At 47.3% G+C, this 20,441-nt stretch overlaps 1 protein-coding gene across 1 annotated transcript; it reads right to left on the bottom strand.

Annotated features, from left to right (window-relative positions):
- Nucleotides 1–1,847: 1,847 nt before the first annotated feature.
- Nucleotides 1,848–18,583, bottom strand: MEIOC (meiosis specific with coiled-coil domain; the record flags this gene model as incomplete). The annotated part of the gene is made up of 10 exons (XM_080359713.1): nucleotides 1,848–2,056; nucleotides 4,307–4,487; nucleotides 6,706–6,840; nucleotides 8,143–10,003; nucleotides 11,447–11,551; nucleotides 11,650–11,807; nucleotides 13,823–13,948; nucleotides 16,313–16,435; nucleotides 18,297–18,403; nucleotides 18,460–18,583. 10 exons carry the CDS (start codon nucleotides 18,581–18,583, stop codon nucleotides 1,848–1,850), a joined length of 3,129 nt encoding a protein of 1,042 aa, XP_080215839.1.
- Between the last annotated feature and the right edge of the window lie 1,858 nt (nucleotides 18,584–20,441).

The raw sequence follows: 20,441 nt of genomic DNA, 5'->3' as shown, positions 1-20,441 counted from the left end.
GGTTTGGCCGCAGATTGAGCTGACACACGACCAAACCTGCGTGAGCACAGCAGAAAACGACTGTGACCCAGTTCACATCTCCGCAGCCAGCGGGTCCGTTGGGTCTTGTCTCTGTGAGCAGGGGGGTCGCTCAGGGTGACCCTCCAGGCCAGGATCCCGACTCAGCCCGGCTTGGTAAGTGACTTTCTTGCACACATGGAACATTTAAGTCATGTAGTGTAAGCTCACACAATTATTATATCCCATACTGACTTTATGTCTAGTAAACGGTAGAGCATTGACCCCCAATCCACTTGTACTTAGTCAATATTTTACATATCTGGATTTATTTATCAGAGCTCAATAAATTAACTACTCAATCAGATCTGCCCTAGTGATCGCTGACTCTTCCAACAACCTCCGACCAGACCTCAATAATTAACTGAAAATGACAATTAACAGATCCAGTTCCAGGAACCGAGGCCATGAAGACAAGCGCACAACAACCGCTCTTCAACAAAAGCTCATTTATTTCCTACCAGACTAAGTCAGTACAGTTTTGCTTTTAACATCAACGCATCCTAGGCTCAACTTAACAAACGTTCAGGCAGTGACCTGTGCTGTGCGGATCGTACCTCGTTCTCCTGCCCCAAACTCCCCCCGGCAGGATTTCGGTCCTTTCAGTGATCGACACAGTTTCTCCGCTCTCTGCTGCATTCTCGTTCAGTTTCTCACATCATCTCACGACAATTTATGTGGTGCGATTTCCACGAGTAGGAAGAACACAGACATTTAAAATATCAGGGTATTTAGGCAAGGACAGCTGAATAAATTTAATCCACACATTATAAACGCGATGCTACAAGTGTTAAAACCCCGGATCTCCTGAGCCACATAATGCGACTGTTTTGGATCAGCAAATAAGTTACTTCTATTCCATACAGATTAAGAAACGCAGATAAACACCAAGGATTAAGAGCTGTCGAAAACGCAGAGGTCAACTAATAAGTCTAAAATACGCCAACCAAATTTCAAACCAAACCAGCGAAAAGACTGAACTTTAAGAAAACCCGAATTTCAGAACTTTGTGATACCTCCTCAAATTTTCAAGCGAGGGTATTAAAAACAAGGCTCATTATTTCAGATGCTGCACAACTTTTGAGAGGATCATCCTTTGTGCATGTCATATTTTGATTATGTTTAAATACTTTAAAACAGGTTCTTTTTTGTCTATTTCTCCCCCCAAGAGCACGCCCAAATGATTTGAAGACGTTTACTAACTTGCATGGTTTCACAACAGCGATTCTGCCATTCCAGTCATTCCGCAGAACCTGGTGCATCTCCCTTCCAAAACTCAGATTCTAAAATCTCAAATTCATAAATATTGATATTTTAAATATTTAATTTTACACGAATATTGGGTATTCTTAGCTTTTTTTTTTTCCTCCTGTCTCCAGGTATTAGTTTGATAAGGAAACCATTTTTACATCACAATCTTCTCTGATACCGAGCGGACACCCCGTTACGACTCCAGTCTTTAAGAATCATTATTTTAAAACGTGCTTCCTAAAGCAAAACTAAAACAACTTATCGCAAGAGTTGTACACCAGGGTTCACCTGCCGAAATTAATTAACAGCCAAGGTGTTACTTAAGTAATCTGATTATTTTTTAAGTTAACATTCACCAGTTTGCCTTTCCAACATAGCGACGCTGCCTGTCACGCCAACAGTTTAGAACCCAAGAGCCCTTAATGCAAATGCAACTTTCTCAAGATACAGCTTTAAATAGGAATATTAGTCGTTCAAACTTTACAAGTAATTAAAAAGAATGAGCGTGTCACCTCTCGCGCACACAGGCCGCAGGTTGGTTAGTGCTTGTTCGCCTCAGTGCGCTGGTTGATGCTGTTTTCACCCGGTTTTCCTTCCGGCTGCGCCACTTCCTGAAGAGTTTTCTCCTGCTCCGGTTTCGCGGGCGGAGATTTCGGTAAGGTCATCTGGAACGCGCACCACAGAGTCGTCCGCGCTTTGCGCGTTGCTACGCTCATCTCTTTAATGGCTAAAGCGAGAGCAAAGACGTCTGCGGGGAGGAAACGGCGTTTTAGTCGTTATTATATCACAGCGAGTCTGTTCATCGAGGATTCATTCACCTCAAACCAGCACAACTTGTCGGCCCTTTTAGAGTTGGATTTTGTGTCTGGCTCTTTGTAAGGTTATAAAAATTGAATCTAAGAAAGTTTTAGGCCCTCGTACAAAGAGCATATGGAATTTAGGTATTTATTTTCTGAAGCTCCTCGGCAGCGTCACCTGTCAGCAGGAGCTCTGGCTGTGCCGCTGTTCCGTGTTCACACACACCGAAGGCGTCTCCCCCGTCCTGTGCGAACCAAACGCTCCCAGCAGCCCCCCCAGACCCACCCAGCGGATCCTTTGCCCATCTCACCATGAAATTCTTAAGCCAGGTGAAGGAACAGCTCATTTATGGCATTTTATTAATGCCTACAGATGTGCAAAAATTTGCTAAAAGCCACCACTTTCAGCTCAAGAGAAGTGGTGCAGTGGTCCAATTATTCAACAGCACTTAGATAATACTTTGATTTCAATTCCAGCCTGCGTGTGAAGAACCAAATTCTTCTCTATCCCAGGTAGGGGCTGGTTTCTGTGGAACCCTTTGGGCCGTCCCTCCCGCCCCCTCCTGCCCCAGCTCCTCTGTCGCTCCCACAGCCAACCAGCTGGGTACAGAAAACTGACAGAGGTAACGGTGGAGAAAATCCACTTGTCCAACACAAATATCAGCCATCCAAAGTATTTGAGAAGGTAATTTGGACAGAAAACTCCAGAGGAATACAGGACAGAGCAGGAAGATGTGATTATAAGCTCCTGTGTATTCAAAATTCCAATTTCCGCACCAAACTTTGTGGAATCGGGAAGAGACCACAGGAATGGTGTCATATGGACTGTCTAGAAGAAGCTAAGGAAGAAGTGACGTTCACATAACGTGCATCTCAAAGCTGTAAGAAGTGGTTGAAATTTGGGTCACTACCAGGTGAGGGGAAAACCCGCCAGTAATAAGTTAGAATTGTTTTAAAGTCTCCAGCTGAATGCAGACAGACATTACGAAGGTCTTTGAAGATGATCTGTAACACCTACATCCTCCTCAAAGGGCCTGTAAACTAAATGTAGGGCAGGCTCAGAGCAGAGCTCTGGTCAGGCAGCTCCATGGTTGGCTGGGTGACGGACGGCACTCCCTAAAACCCTTTTCCTGATCATTCTCTCCTCCAGAACTTCATTGGATTTTGTTTAAAGCTTCCTGGGTAGAGGACACAGACAGGTCCTGTCTGGTAAGACAGATACCATGAGGTCTGACAGCTTCTCCTTCCCAAAGATCTCACTGGTGTGAAGCAGCAGCACCAGTAAAGCCAGCAATGATTATTTTCATGGGTTTTAACACACCCACCCGCTCTGCTCTGAACAAGTCACATCATCTTCAATGCAGGTAAAGAGAAACAGGAATAAGGGTGAACAGGTGAAAAGAAAAATCGTTATAATGTATATTTCGAGGTAAACTTGAGAATTAGAGAGTGATGGGACACTGCAAAGGAGTAAAATAATCCATCAAATTCAGTTGCTGAAGGAGAGGCAGGAAGCGAACAGAATGAAGCTCTGAGAATTAAGCAAGTTTCCAACACAAAGCAGGTCAGAGCATCAACGGCAGCAGAATTTATTCTTCTTCACATGTAGGAGGGGATCTGCCATTCTGCCCGAGCACTGGTCAAAGATTAAGCTGAATATTCTCCATATTTTGGATACCATTAAGAATAAAACCGTTCACACCAGTATATTTTTGTGTATCCATCCCAAAGATTGTGTTTTATGTCGATTTAGGACAGAACATGCTCGAAGAGGAAATCCATCAATAACACAAGGCTGTCGAGTCACAGATGGCACCAAGTTCTACACAGAAATAGGGACAGAGCTGGAGGGTGACGAGAACAGGAGTGGGAGGGACGGGGAGAAGAAAGAGGCAATAACATAACATCATCTCCAGTCCCAAACTGCATCACAAAAGAAAACCCCACTACCTCTTCATTGCTTTCTAACGTATTCATTTAATAAATGCACTCCAACTTGATTTGACCCATTTATCTCTAAACCCCAGCTTTAGTGTCCTCTCAAAACCACCATCTACACCTCCCACACTCCGCCTTCCTCACTGCTTTACACACTGAAATATAGGACTTTAATACAAAACCCCTCACACTTTATTTAACAGACCTGCGATACGTGTAGAATTTTTCAGCTATCTTAAGAAAGTACCTAAGTGTGGTTATACCTCTGTCATCCTGGCACCTGGGCGCTCCTTGCCTCTGCCGATTGGAAGCATTTACGATTTCATCCTTCCTACGCGACTGCACGACGTGAATCACCTCCAGGTGCTTCTCAAGAGCAGTGGAAATGTTGGCGTGAAGGGGAGAACTGCGAAGACGCTCCATTTTTCCCAGTAAAGTCACAACCTAATGAACATTTTACACGTTACAGGAGTTCAAACTACACTCAGCTAGACTTACAAGACAATTAACTAGATTAGAAGAAGAGATTAATGACAACCAATATTTCCTTTTGAGAACAGTTCATAAAGTTACAGTGGAAGGAGTTAAATTCTTACCGAGGATTTCTTCTTCTCCAAACCCAAAGCTGTAGGATACCCGGGTGTGCACAGCACAACAGCAAAGCTCAAATACCCAAACTTTAGCACACCCAGCTTACTAGTTAACAATGGATATATAAAGCTTTGAGACAACCGCGTAACAGGAGACGTTCCATGACAATTTGCATGGTGTGTGACCACCAAGATGATTTAACTAGATGCTGCACACTATGAAGAGTTAATCCCAGATTCAGCCAGCTCAACTTCCACTTGAACTTTTGTACCAGTGTTTCTCTTTGGCCACCACTGAGCTTTTTGATGTTAGAATCCAGGTTCAACAGCCTCACTGTGCTTCTGAGCATCTCAAATGTTACTTTTTGGTTGCTACCTAACAAGTGTTTGAGGCTCCACACCCCGAAGTTTGGTTCCTCAAATGCCTGGAGAAGATTAAGCCCTTTTTAGGTGCAATTTTAAAGTACTAAGACAAGGACAGGCAAGCCACCTGATAGCGGAATAATCCTAACACTGTTCTTCTTTTGGCGTTCATAAAACAGTAGTTTAAAAAGCAAACACTGAGCCTACCAACATGTTTTTCACCCTACAAGCAAAACCAGGCAGTTGCAGACGCATTTCAGCCGTGACTCCATGGCTTAGTTCACCTGCATGAGGCCAATAGGAAAAGCTGCTGCTCACACCCCTGCCCAGGGCAGCTGAGCTCAGCTGCGCCAGCTCCTCCAAGAACCAGCATTTCCCAGAACGGATGCTGCGTTAATCCCCTCGCAGGGACAGGCCTCAGCTCCCCGCTTCCAGCACACACTTCTCCTCCTGCAGCGTGAACACCCCAGCTCTGGCCTCTCGGCCTCAGAAGAGCTGTCTCTGCTTGGTCCACCTGCTCTCTCTGCTCTCCCTCGCAGAGTTCTGCACACGCCGCAGCTCCTGAAGCAGCACAATCCTGCACACAGAGCTCAGAACACACCAGGCACGCTCGCCCTACAGGCGAGGAAGCCTGGTGGCCTCAGTTGTTGCCCTAACGGCTGTTCTGCGGCTGTCCTGGTTCTCCTCGCCTTCAGCTGGAGCTGCTCATGGTGATTGCTGTGAGCTGGGTGTTGGACGGTGTTCACAGCCAAGCGTAGCCACTGATGCCTTTCTAGTCCTTTCACATCCTCCTTTGGGAGGAAGAGGATGCTTGAAACAGGCTGAACTGAGTGGATCTGGACTTTATTGATGAGCTCGCATTTGCACCGCACTGGCACTAGGGAGTAAATCTCCATCCTGATGGGGTGTCGATATCAGTAGATCTTACTGTGCAGAATCCAACCCAAGGGTAGAGGCCACAGTTCTGCAAGGGGGCCTGAATCTAGATGTCTGTCTTGCTGTACGAGTGCAGGTTAGATCATGCTGGGCTTTCTGTACACAACCAACTTTCTGTTCACTTTTTGAAAGGCTGAGGGAGCTGGGGCTCTAATTGGAGGAGACTGAGGGGTGACCATTAATGTTTATAAATGAGTGTCATGAGGATGGAGTCAGGCTCTTCTCGGTCACAACCAGTGATAGGACAAGGGGCAATGGGTACAAACTGATTGGCTTAAGCAGCAAACTAATAACATAGAAATTCAGGCTGAAGGTGCAACAAATAACCATTCCGCATTAAAAAAACCACAAGATTCTCCAGCAAATATGTATCAAATTGATACAAACTTCCTTTTTTCCCCACAAACACCACCTCTAATAGGGTCTACAAATCTACAGTGAACATTTCTCCGCCAAGCTGGCAAGCACATTTTAGAGCTGTGCAGATATTGGACTACACAACTGGATTCTGGTGTCTCAGGCAGGTTTTGTGCTGGGAACCCCAGTCCTGGCATGGCCGGTGTCACCATGAGCCCCAGCGGTGCCGGGGGCTCCCTGGTAACAGCAGCAGCGAACCGGAGCTGTAGATACTCCAGCAAAGACTCCTGAGATGTTATTCCCTGCAGAGCATTAAAGAACAAAGCTATTTTGGGAAAAGCTGAACATCTACTGAACTCTAAGTTCTGTGTGATAAGTTAAAAACAACCCCAAAACTATTAAGTCCTACAACTCACTCTGGCTTGTTCACGTAGCTGATCCACAATTAAGCGATCAACTCTTGATGGGTTCGATGTCAGCCTTGGAATCGGAGTGTTGTTCGCACTGGAAACCTTTTTCCCCTGGAAATTCTTAGCGAGAGCTGATTCAGTCTGCAGGCAAACAAAAGAATTATCTCCTGAAGAATGTAAAGCTGCCAAATGAGCATTATTACAGAAACCAGAAAAAACATCAGATGTATTATTTCTTTCCCTTAGGGTTTGGGATTTTTTTTAAAGCAGATAATGAGGATTCAGGCATTTAGGATTTAATCACTTGGGAAGACAATCACCTGTTTGAAGTGAACAACCATTTTATTCAAAGCAGTTCAACTAAAGTAATTACGGAATAGAACGTGTTTCAGAAGCGCTATGTCTCCTCACACTCTGACTACAGCCTGTACTAATTTTGCCTGTAAATAAAATGAAGGCAAGTTAGAATTACAAGGCAAAAAGAATGAGCAAAGAGATGGGGACCTCACCCCCTAAATTAGAAGAAAATGGTTTAAGTCAGCAATTAACCTAAATTTTGTAGGGATATAACTACAGGAAGCTTTTAAAAAAATGTTGTTAAAATGAATAATATTTTATTCAGCCATCAGAAGATTACTTCGAAACCCGACTGCACGACTTCAAATTTCAATTTCCCCCTGTTGTTTCGTCACTCTGCAACAGCCCCACCAATATGTAGCTAAATCTATTTTTAATTTGTCTTGCAGTGGGATCCTCATAGAACTGCGGCCTCATTTTCTCCACTGCATCCCCGTCAACTCTTTCTCTGTCGCACGTTTCTATGGAACCCTCAACATCCATCTCCTCAATTCGAGCCCATACACAAGTACCCGAAGCTTTTAGCTCAGGTGTTTTAATATTACCCTTCTTCAGCCTCCAATTCTGAGGGAAAAAAAGCCTCTTCAAATACATCTTAGTTTTAAACCTTCGAGGAAACAGGAGGTGAGAAAAACCTCATTGAAAGAACTAAAAGTGTAGGGCTTAAGGAATTGAATTCATTATTGAAAGGATTAAAGTTTAGTCCTGATTCAAAATGTAACGACTGGATTTACTTTCAAAGTTTCCAGATGCATTGTATTTATTGTGTTAAGAACAGCGGACCGTGGCTTTGTCAGTCACACAACACACCTTCTCCAGCCCCTGCGCAGGGACTGAAAAACTCACTGGACTCCTGCTTCAAATACAACTTTCAATACATTAGTTGTGTTCCTGACCAGGCTACAAACATTCACACCTTCTGTTTTCACTGCCAAATATACAGGGAACTCTTAACTTTGAAGTCCTATTAAGCATTTCAATTCATAACAGTGAGAATTACCCACAATCTCTAACTGGACTGAGCAGGATGAGATCTACAGCAAACCTGTCATATGGCACATTAATTCAGTTTATTATTTCATTTACCTTCTTTCTTTCCTTCTCCAGAGCTCTCCACTGCTCATAACATTCTTCTAGTCTAACATGAAGTTCGCTGGCAGGCGCACTACGGGTTTTAACTTGCCTTTGAAATCCAAACGCTGGGACAAAACCAGGGAAAGAACCGTCCCCGTACATCTTATCATTAAAATAGGGGTAGAAGCATTTTAAATCATCGCGGGAGACCAAGTCCTGAGGCTCCATCAGCGGGACAACGGAACGGCCGAGCAGGCGAGCGGATCTGAGGGGGAACGTGCCGGAAGCGAGCTGCTGGTTCCGCCTGAAGTCGCCCATCATGCCGTTGCTGGGAAAGCTGGGAGGCTGCAGGCAGGCGACGGGATTGACGGCGTTACTGTCCCCACCGCCCTGCCGCAGGTTCAGCTGACCCTGAGACTCCGCTAAATCTTGATACACATTCTGCAACAACCCCTCGGCGTGTTTTTGTCCTTCCAGGTCGTAATGCTCGCTCTGCGGCTTCACTTGGAAACGGTGTTTGTTCATGTTTTCAAGGATCCCAAACTGCTGAGCTGAATAATTGTCACAGAAGCCATTTGGCTGCTTTAACTTCTTTTCACTTAAATACTCGATGAGGTTCTCTTCTTTGCCCCTGACCAGTGCTTCCATGCAGGCCGCAGACCAAGCTCGTTCTGCAGTGTTATAACCAAAATCAAGACTTGAAAAAACTGAAGGATTATCCTGACAGTACTTGTGAAATAAATTACTATTTAAAGGGAAATTTGATGATGAAAACGGAAAGAAATCATTAGAATGGCTGGAACTTTTTGGAAAAGCAGGTAAATGACTATTCAGTTTCAGCAAATGACTTGGGTTCTGAAATGGGACCGAAGCTACGGTTTTAGCTTGAAGGTTCATCCACGTTGGCCTCACGTTCGCACCTGCTGAAGGGTTTGCTGAGTTTGGCATTAACGGGAGGGATTTACAGTATTCAGAGTTCTGAAGATCGGCCTTGGAAAACTGCTGCTTCTCTGCACCATTTGCACAGTCACTATTCCCTGGACAAGCTGCAAAAGATTTTAGTCCATATTCAAATTTTTGCCCCAAATCCATGCAGAATGAAGCTTCATTTGCAAACTGTTTTTCTGCTAGAAGTCCTGCAGCCTTGGGAAATACAAAGTTTTGCTGATCGGAAATTGTGTCTTCTATTTTTTTCTGAGTTCCTGATTTAACCTGAAATAATTTAGTATAGGGCTCTGTGTCCAGAGACGGTGCCTCAATGGTTCCATTTACTAACTTTTTATTTTCTTGGAGGCTACAGTTGGTGCTCTTGTTAGGCTTAGCTTTACTAGCATGAGAATATTCGGTGTATCTACTATAATCTGTGTTTTCGTTATATCTGTGAAACTGCGGAAGAAACGCTTCTGCCCGCTTTTGGTGCAACTGCACATCTGCTCCTTTGGGAAACACCTTCTCCCTTCCGTAAGAATAAGCATCGGCTCCCAAGTCTTTCATCACTTCTGAATACCCGACTTGGGGTGTAAAGGTGGTTTTTAGGTACGGATAGTTCTGATACACGGGTGTTGTCTTAATATTCTCACTAGTCTGCATGTTGCAGCAGTTGGCATGATCGTTCCTGGGAGGGTATAAACACTGCTCTTCAAGGTTTGTGCCGGTAAACCCACGATAACAGTCGTCTACTTTTTGCTGCGATGTAAGATTTCCACTTGGTGAGAACTGTTTTTCAGCAGCAGACACAGATTCGCTACCATAAAACCCCTGTTGTGAGACAGCTCCGACAACCGGTCGTTTAGTTTCTGGCAACAGGTCGGGGTGGTCTGCGATCCTGTTCGCGTTCACGGGCCACACTGACTTCAAGCTGGAAGGGCAGCTCCTTGGAAAACAAGAAATACACAGTTAGATTCTCATCCATGGTGCTTCTCCTCCATTCCCAAATGCAGAAAAAGGTTTAAAAAGTCAGTTCTTTCCTAATCATTTCTCCTGATTGGTTCAAAGATGCCTTTTTATCCACTAGTGTCATCATCGCAGTTTCCCTTAACTAGATGAGAAAACCAATTCTGTCATGTCTAAACCCACCCATACGGAACTACATCTGATGCCTTCACGCCCCAAGTGATGTGTATGCACCAAAGGACGGCCAGTCCCATCAAGAGATTTACCACCTGTCACCACCTGGTTAATAACAAGATAACCGTACTTCCCAAACCATCCGCGGCTTTTCCAAGCCCTGGTACTCCCGACAAAACGCTGCTCTGTAGCACCTTATTGCTTCAGAACCGCCAGTGTTTTCTGCTGCCTTACACTGCTTCCTGCAGGTCAACCAAGAATAAGCATCTCGGCACATTTCCTTTCCTTCCACTAATTACTGTGGATTAACACAGGACAAACAATCCCTGATTATCAAGGAAAACTGAAGGTGGACTAAGTAAAAAATAGAATTGTGCCTGAGAGCCATTCCAGTCACTGCCAAATTCAGCAGCGCTGAACAGAGAAATCCAACCGTAGCTGTCTGAAGCAAAGGGATTAGTAAGATCTCTCTTGATCAAGACTCTACAGTTTTCCATCATCTCAGTCACGTAACTCAGCCCACATACAAAAATCCTTGGAATTCTTTGGGAGAAGATGGAATAGCAGAGCAGGTGGGAACCTTGAGAACGGGATTCCCTTTCCCATCCCTCAGAGCTCCAACACTCAGATTCTGGCAAAAAAAGCAAGTTCTTTAAGTATCCCAGGGATGCTGTACTGGAGCCCTTCTGTGCCAAGTTTCTAGAATATAGACATAATACATCTGACATTTATATATGCAAATATTGCTTTGGTAGCACTAACAAGATGAAACATTCCTTTCATTCCTTTCACGTGGAATTCTTCTCTCCTGCCAGCTCAGGAAGGTGGGAAAGAGTACGATTTTGTGTTTCACATATTCTTTATGTGAATTGAAATTAATTAAGAAAGAAACCTAAAGTCTGAATTCATTCTTGATGTAAAAAGAATAGCCCAAGACATATATCCAAGATTATTAATTTGAACACAGCATTCCCACAATGCTTGTTAAGGACTTATTTAAAAATGCCAATTAAAAAGTCCTGTGAATACCAGAAAGCCAGAAGCTACCATGTAATTTGAGTACCTAGAGAAAAGCTTTCAAGTATCACAAGCAGAATATGAGAAGATTAGGAAGAAGGAAGGGAAACTGTAAAAAGCGCAAGGACTTGCCAGCAGCAGATGCAAAGCTGAGTAACAGAACATGGACACAGAGCAGCGAGGGCAGTTCTGTCAGAGAACACCAGCAGCGTTCACACTGCAACACACTCACCCCTCAGTGCAACACGGCTGTGGTTTCTCTTGTTCATCCAAGATGTTTGACACGAGTCCATATAAATCTGTTTCACTGCCATAATCATTCCTTTCAGGCTGAATCCTGAAAATGAGTTGTATATTAATTAAAACAATTATGCAAAATATTTTGTAAGTTAAATTAAACACCCATCACCACACATGTTCTCTCCCTGTGTGTACCTGGACTTGACGTTGACCTGGGACACAGTGGGCTGCTTGGGATCGTCTCCATAGGTTGACCACGGCGTGTACAAAAGCGAAGTGTCCACCGGTGCAGAGAACTCGGATGTCGAAAGGGAAGAACTGTAGGTCTGAGGTAGCTCTACGCTTTCTTCATTCTGCATTTTATGTAGAACAAGACATGAAATTATCATTTCATCGTTCTGCACAGTTGGAACTGAGTTCACCCCGGGGTAACCAGGGCATGAGAACCAAGCAAACCACGTTCTTTTGACACAATGCTGTAGGTAACTCCTGCTGGTGACCACTGCCCGGTGCATATGCAAGTAAAAATTTCAGGCCACGTCAGCCTAGAATATCTGCACTAGTTTCTAATGATCAACAACAGGAGACATCCCACATAACCAGTCATCACAGGTTATTTAAGCTTCTGAAGAAAACTTACATGCCATTCATAGAATCACAGAGTAATTTCGATCGGAACAGACCCTCAGGATCATCGAGTAATAACCTAATTTAGCACTAATCCATGTCCCTGAGAACCTCGTTATATGTGTTTTAAACCCCTCCAGGGATGGTGACTCCACCATTGCCCTGGGCAGCCTGTCCCACTGCTTCACAACCCTCTCCAAGAATAATTTTTCCTAATATCCAATCTGAACCTTCCAGAGGAAAAGTCTGCGACCCAGCTGAAGCGAAAAGGAGCGTTTACCTGTTTGGTTTAAACATGATATGCTTTCTGAGCTCTTAGTAAGTGAAAGAAATAACGGTGTTTTCACAGGGTTAGATGTTAAAGATACATGATATACTCCTTTACGAGCAAAGCAGTGTTGCAGCTACAAGGAAGTGACACACAACCCAAGTTTATTTTCCAGTAAGGCTTCTGCCTAACTACAGACAGGTCTTAACGTCTCAGTTCCCCATGTCTGTGAAATGCTTCTGTAAGCACAGAAAGATGTCCGGTTGCTGGACTCAGTTCCAGCAGGACAGGGAACTGCTGGAGAGGGTCCAGCGTAGGGCAACAAAGATGATTAAGGGAGTGGAGCATCTCCCTTATGAGGAAAGGCTGAGGGAGCTGGGGCTCTTTAGTTTGGAGAAGAGGAGACTGAGGGGTGACCTTATTAGTGTTTATAAATATATAAAGGGTGAGTGCCACGAGGATGGAGCCAGGCTCTTCTCGGTGGCAAACAATGATAGGACAAGGGGTAATGGGATCAAGCTGGAACACAAGAGGTTCCACTTAAATTTGAGAAAAAACTTCTTCTCAGTAAGGGTGGCAGAGCCTGGCCCAGGCTGCCCAGGGGGGTTGTGGAGTCTCCTTCTCTGGAGACATTCAAAACCCAGCTGGACATGTTCCTGGTGCGACCTCACCTAGATGTTCCTGCTCCAGCAGGGGGATTGGACTAGATGATCTTTTGAGGTCCCTTCCAATCCCAAACATACTGTGATACTGTGATACTCAAGGCCATGGAAGAGCCAAACCATACAAGTCTTGGATAAAGTAAGTGACAGGTCTGTTCTTGAACGTATTGGGATTGAGTTTTCATTTGGGTCTTTTATCTCATAGCCATAAACTTTCACCGAAAGGTAAAAAGGAAAAGACAGCCGACATACTTCACTGTCCTGACATGTTCTGTGGGTCAGACCAAGAGGCCCCCTGCTCAGCAGGCTGGTTTATACGAACGTTTGGACTCTATGGCTGGGATGTGCCACAGAAACACCTGTTATAATACCTAAAGCTGTTGCTTCTGGCTTCACAGTTTTGTAGAAATAGTAATTTGCTCCTCACTTTGTTTCCAATTGTTTATGCTAACAGAAGAACAAAACACGGTCAACACTCTAGTACTGAACACCACGTATGGCTTCATCTGTGACTGTATTACAAAAAGTCACTGTTCCTTCTGCTGAACATTATGATGAAGATTGATTATGAATAAGGCAAATGTGGTGATTTACATTTCCAGTATAATCAACCATTTAAGAAATACTTTGTGACCATTATCATAGTATCGTTTCGGTTGGAAAAGACCCTCAGGATCATCGAGTCCTGCCATAACCCAACTCCGGCACTAACCTTGTCTAAATGCCTTTTAAACCCCTCCAGGGAGGGTGACTTTACAAGCAACCCAAACTCTTGCAGAGATATGAAAAATGTGTTTATAATCCACTGCACCTGTGATTTGTAGGAACCATAGAGTGAGCCAGAGCCTGTCATTACGTTGCTGAATGCATCTGTCAGCCTCCCGCTGGCTTCTGCGCCACTCCAGCAGCGACTGCCGCCTCTGAATGCAACTTTGGGCTGTATGAGAGAAGGAAAAAAAAAGTAGTAGGACATAAGTATACAAAGAATTGTAGAATGTCCTGAGCTGGAGGGACCCACAAGATCCCGGATTCCAACCCCTGTCCCTGCACAGAACAGCCCACAGGTCACCCCGTGTGTCTGAGGACGTTGTCCAGTCTCTTCTTGAACACTGTCAGGTTGGGCCGTGACACCTCCCTGGGGAGCCTGTTCAGTGTCCAGCACCTCTGGGTGAAGAACCTTTTCCTCATGTCCCACTGACCCCCCTGGCTCATCTTCTGCCGTTCCCTGGGCTCTGTCACTGTCACAGAGCAGAGCTCACCCTGCCCCTCCTGCTCCTGCTGAACCTGCAGCCCATGAGCTCTGCCCTCAGTCTGCTCTGCTCCAGCTGAACAAACCCAGGGACTGCAGCCGCTCCTCATACGGCTTCCCCTCCAAACCTTCACCAACTTCATAGCCTCCTCTGGGCACTCCCCAGTAGCTTTATCTCCTTTTCATCCTGTGTCCCCAGCCCTGCACACAGTGAATGCTCCAGGTGAGGCCCGAGCACAGCGGGACGATCCCCTCCCTGCCCGGCTGGCCGTGCTGTGCTGGATGCACCAGGACACGGGTCCCTCTTGGCTCCAGGGACACTGGTGGCTCATGTTCAACTGGCCATAGACCAGAGCTCCCAGATCCCTCTGCAGAGCTGCTCTCCAGCAGCTCGTCCTCCAGTCTGTCTGTACAGCTGGGGCTGCCGTGTCCCAGGTGCAAAATCCGGCACTTGCCCTTGTTGAATTTCATGTAGCTGGTGATCGCCCAGCTCTCCGATTTGTCCAGATCCCTCTGCAAGGTCTCTCGGCCCTCCAGACTGTTGACAGTTCCCCCTAATTTCGTTTCATCAGAAAACTTGCTAAGCAATCCCTCAAGTCCTGAGTCTAAGTGATTTATAAAGACACTGAAGAGCACTGGCCCTGACATGGATCCCCAGAACCCACTGGCGACTGGTACACAGACCTCACAGGTGTAGATTTTATATCAACTTTTAACTGCTTTAACACTTTTTTTACCTGTGGATTCTGCTCCATCTGAGTTTTTAAAGAATTATTTTAACGTGTTGACATTAGAACATTTTCCTATTTACCCTTTGAGAAAAGCTTAACACAACGAACCACAAGAAATTCATTCACAAGGTGTTTGGAGACAGGGGAAGTTCAGTGGAAACCTGCATTCTCTCCATTTACACCAGGACGGAAGAAAACCAGCCACAGAAGGGCGAGAATTATCATCCCTTTCATCACCATTTAACCTCCCACACATCACAGACACCTCTCCTCCCTTCAACACTGTTCCTACTGCATAATTTACATCACGTGAATGCACGGATGTGCATTTTCAGATTTCATGAGCTGGAATTCTGTCATAATACACACACTGGGAGCTATGGTGGAGATCCGACCCATTCTATAACTATGGGAGAAGCAACTTCCACCTGAGAAACGTCCATCTCCTCGCCAACCTGGATGTGCTCAGGAACAGGTGACCAGTGGGAGCGAGGAATGAAAATAAACAAAAAGTTTGGTGTCTTCCCTTCTTCGGAAACACAAGGAAAATTTAGAGTTAAAATAAAATTGACTCGTTAAAAACCCTTCAGCTCACAAATAAGAAAAAGTGAAGTTATGCCCATAATACTTAACACATCGCCACAGCAGCTCCTTTGAAACGCTTATTAAATTCAGAAGAAGTTAGAGATTCACAGGACTAGTGTTCTAAGTATTCTGAATGAACTCCCCTCTCTAAAAAGGTGTTTTTCTATAGCTAAGAAGAAAACAGACCCAGCATCCAGCACCTGTGGCTACAGCACAATCTTCCTTCTAGTTTATACTGCAATTACATTGACCCAGCAACATCATTTTTTTCAGACACATTTTGCAGGTAAGCGGACATGTAAAGTCAGAATTAGTGTGATGCAGAGCGCTATTTTTCATATGAATTATGCCACATTTTCTCCTCAGTTATCCCCTCATTCATGTCATTTGTGATCTCAACAAGGAAACCTATAGGTACAAGGAGCTCCTACAGGTTTGCGACACCCCCCAACCACCAAATGCTCATTTATTCCCCAAATTGAACTTTTTCAGGACACTCACAAGTCTTTTCCTCACACTTTCCACCTCAGTTCCACAGGCCCGTTACCACAGCACAGGCCCAGCTCTGGGCGGCCCCACACGGGAGGTCGCGGCCGCACGGGGCGGGGGAAGGCGCAAAGCCGTCCTTGGCCTCAGCCCCCCGCGGTCGCCGGCGCCTTGGCCAAGCTCCGACCGCCCGCTGTGTTCCTGACAGGAGGGGTTACCCAGCCCAGCGTGTCCCCAGCCCGCCTCTCACCTCCATGGGCGACCCCGGGCCGGCGGCGGCAGCTACCGGCGGCGCGCGGCCATGGCGGGCCGGTGAGGCGAGCGCGGCCGTTAGCCTCGCGCCGGGGGCAACCACCGCCCCGCCCCGCGCTCTCTAGGGGATTGGCCAACACCTCAGCCAGCCCAACCAATGAGGAGCCGCTCGGCCTCCTCGCACCTCCCCGCGCCGCGTGACCCGCTCTGTTCTCCACGCGGTTATTAAACGGGGAGAGCCCGCAGCCAGGCCCGTTGCAAGGGAGCGCTATTTCTATTGGCCGCTAGCGGGCAACATCTAGCCAATGAAAAATCACCTCTCTCGCCCCTCCCGCCAATGAGAACCTGAGGAGGCGTTGTTCACCCGGAGACAGCGTCGGGACCATTAAAGCCCGCGGTTGCAGCGGGAGGGGTTGGTGTCGCTTTAGTGGCCCAGGCTGCCCTCAGTGTCTGGTGCTGGGCCCTCAGTTCCAGCAGGACAGGGAACTGCTGCAGAGAGTCCAGCGCAGCCACCAAGATGCTGCAGGGAGTGGAGCATCTCCCGTGTGAGGAAAGGCTGAGGGAGCTGGGGCTCTGGAGCTGGACAAGAGGACATTGAGGGGGGACTCATTGCTGGGGATCAATATGGAAAGGGGCGGTGTCAGGAGGATGGAGCCAGGCTCTGCTGGTGACAACCAGGGACAGGACAAGGGGCAGTGGGTGCAAACTGGAACACAGGAGGTTCCACTTAGAGATGAGAAGCAACTTGTTGGGGGTGAGGGTGGCAGAGCCTGGCCCAGGCTGCCCAGGGGGTTGTGGAGTCTCCTTCTATGCAGACATTCCAACCCGCCTGGACACCTTCCTGTGTAACCTCATCTGGGTGTTCCTGCTCCATGGGGGGATTGCACTGGATGAGCTTTCCAGGGTCCATCCAACCCCTGACACTCTGGGATTCGGCTGCCACCCGTCCCTGTGCGGGGACAGGGCTGTCCGAGGCTGAACTGCCCCGTGCTCCACAGTCCTGTGCATGGCCCACAGGAGCAAATGAAACTCAGTTGCCCGTCACCGGTGACAGAACGGGGCCCCGGCCTTGGACTGTGGTGACACCTGCTGGGCTGAGCCCCCCGGGAGCCAAGAGCCAGGGGTGACCTAGGGCCCTGGGTTGGAATGACAAACTATAGGAAACCTGGTGGATGAGGGAGCCTGGTTGGAGCAGCAGCCTCATTACATTCCCAGCCCTTGTTTCCTTGTCACCCTGCTGCTGCTTTACTCTGCTGAGTGTATGAATATTGCTGTTTTCACTAAAAAAGCCTAAGGAAAACCAAAAAGCACTGAAACCAGCCATGCTTGTGTTTCCACTTCCCAAGCTGCTTTTACTGAATCTAGGAATATCACTTTTGTTGCCACCTCTGTATGGATAAAGGCAGTACGCAGGTAATCAATGATAGAGGCGTAATTCTTTCAATGAACTGTGAGCATTTGTGTTGCGATTCTTTTATTTCCCTCCATTTGGGGACGTGACTGTTGTGTTTGGTTTGGGGAGCTTTGCTTTCCTTTGCTCTTTCCCCCCTTCCTTTGTTTTTTTCCCCATTTATTTTCCCTGGTTTTTTTTGGTGGAACACAGGAACACAGCCAAGAGACACCTCCAAAGCCACACAGCAAATTTGGGAAGCTCAGAGCAGTGAGAATCCCCCTCAAATTCCATCATTCAGCCAGAGGTCACTGCTGGGGATGCAGCAGCACCAGACTCCTCCAGGCCAGACACCTTTGCTGGCTGCAGAGGAAAGAAAACACCCAAAATCAAGGGGTTCTGTGCAACATTTAACCACTTTTCAGAGACAGCGATTTCTGTTGGGGCAAAGACAAACAGACAAACCACTCAGCTGTGGTGTGCGCAGGAAGAACATGGTCTCACCGGGAGAAACCGAATCCTTGCACTGTTTTGACCTGCCCACAACAGATTGAGGCATCGACCCGATTTATCTCCCGAGTCCTGCGCTCACACTCTGCACATCCGTGGCCTGACGCATCGACCGCTGCGATAAAGCGCCCACCTCCTGCTTTTCCACGAGCTCAACGTTCCCCTCGGGGTTCCAGCTGACGTCGTTACCTGTTCAAGGCAGCAAACCAGCAGTTAAAATCAATATTAATATTTTATTATGTTGCCAAAGCCCCGCACGGGAAGTTGCTGTAACAGGTTGCTAATGCGCCAAAGCTCGCTCCCTGGATTGATTTCCAGGCTGTTGCGGTCGGCTTTGGCGACAGTATTTGTGTGCACATACGCGGGCATGTTGCAAGAAGAGCCAGAGGCCACGAATGTGTTGCAAAGAGCAGGTTTTATTTTAGTTCCCTCTCAACTGGGGGATCTCCGAGGTCGCACCTGAGCTCCCATGCAGAGGTGACACCAGCGGGGACGCAGGTGCTGGTCAGTTCACTGGGCCTGCTGAGCTCGCCTGTATTTCAAGGCTTTGGGCAGGTGCAGCCTCCTGCTCTTTCTCACAACAAAGCAGGAATCTCATAGTGATAATGTGCCTGGAGTATCCCACAGGCCTGTGTTATCTAACACAGAGGTTCTGCTCATCAAGCACACAAGGTCAGTAAAACAATTAGTGTGATATATGTGCTTTTTCTACAGACAGGTGCAAGTCACTTGAGCGTATTTACATTTAACCAACCTCCTTGCCAAATCTTCTGCTATATCCCCATACAGTATTGAACCCGGCTGTGGAGTGCGGCGTTTGCCGCCTCCCTCCCTCAGAACTGAAGACTGTAATTGGAATTTCTCCTGCAGAACATTACACAGGGGGATGCAGCTCTAAGAACAAGCTATTTCCATCTCTCCGCACCAGTGTATCCAATATGATCTGTTGCTTTAAAGAATGAAACACCGTTTTAACCCAACCCCAGGAGCAAGTGCCCGTACGGCCCCACATCCCAAGCCTTGCTGCAAATGTTCTGGATGCGCTCCAGCAGGACCAGGCTGCACCAGCTCCGTGTAGCACCAGGAGCTGCGAGAGCAGAAAACACCCACGTTGTGAGTGAAGGGCTGGGAAGGGGCTTTGGGAGCCCCAAACCTGCCCTACCAAAGCATGGGGTGAACTCCAGGTGTTGATGTGTTGAGGGACCGGAGCAGCAGCTCTGAGCTCCCATCATCTGGCGCTCAGGCTTGCACACACCTGGAATTTGTAGCACACAGCATAAAAACGTGCTGTTAGTGTAAACCTGCTGCTGTTGGATGGAAAGCTACTCCCAAAACCAGGGTGAGCCCTGGGGTGTGGTGCACAGCCCACTTAGAGCAGCTTTTATATCGATGCACCGCCTGTTTGGGGCAGTACCACAGATTTAAACTCCCTTTTATCCCACAAAGACTCACTGAGCGCTGTGGGGACCCTGCTCAGGGCCAAGAGGTGTCTCCAAGACTGGACAGGCTGTGCTGATCCAGGGCCTGTCCCCACTCACAGAATCCCAGAATGTCAGGGTTTGGAAGGGCCCTGGAAAGCTCATCCAGTGCAATCCCCCCATGGAGCAGGAACACCCAGATGAGGTTACACAGGAAGGTGTCCAGGCGGGTTGGAATGTCTGCAGAGAAGGAGACTCCACAACCCCCTGGGCAGCCTGGGCCAGGCTCTGCCACCCTCACCCCCAACAAGTTGCTTCTCATCTTTGAATGGAACCTCCTGTGCTCCAGTTTGCACCCATTGCCCCTTGTCCTGTCCCTGGTTGTCACCAGCAGAGCCTGGCTCCATCCTCCTGACACTGCCCCTTTCCATATTGATCCCCAGGAATGAGTCCCCCCTCAGTGTCCTCTTGTCCAGCTCCAGAGCCCCAGCTCCCTCAGCCTTTCCTCACACGGGAGATGCTCCACTCCCTGCAGCATCTTGGTGGCTGCGCTGGACTCTCTGCAGCAGTTCCCTGTCCTGCTGGAACTGAGGGGCCACAGCTGGACACAAGATTCCAGGTGTGGTCTCCCCAGGGCAGAGCAGAGGGGCAGGAGAACCTCTCTGACCTACTGACCACCCCCTTCTAACCCACCCCAGGTCCCATTGGCTTCCTGGCCACAAGGGCCCAGTGCTGGCTCATGGTCACCCTGCTGTCCCCAGGACCCCCAGCTCCCTTTCCCCTACGCTGCTCTCTAATAGCTCATTCCC

This window comes from Nesoenas mayeri (genome assembly GCF_963082525.1).
Source record: "Nesoenas mayeri genome assembly, chromosome: 26".
Taxonomy (NCBI): Eukaryota; Metazoa; Chordata; class Aves; order Columbiformes; family Columbidae; genus Nesoenas; species Nesoenas mayeri.
The sequence above is the reverse complement of the archived record's forward strand: the minus strand, read 5'-3'. Positions and strand labels throughout refer to the sequence as shown.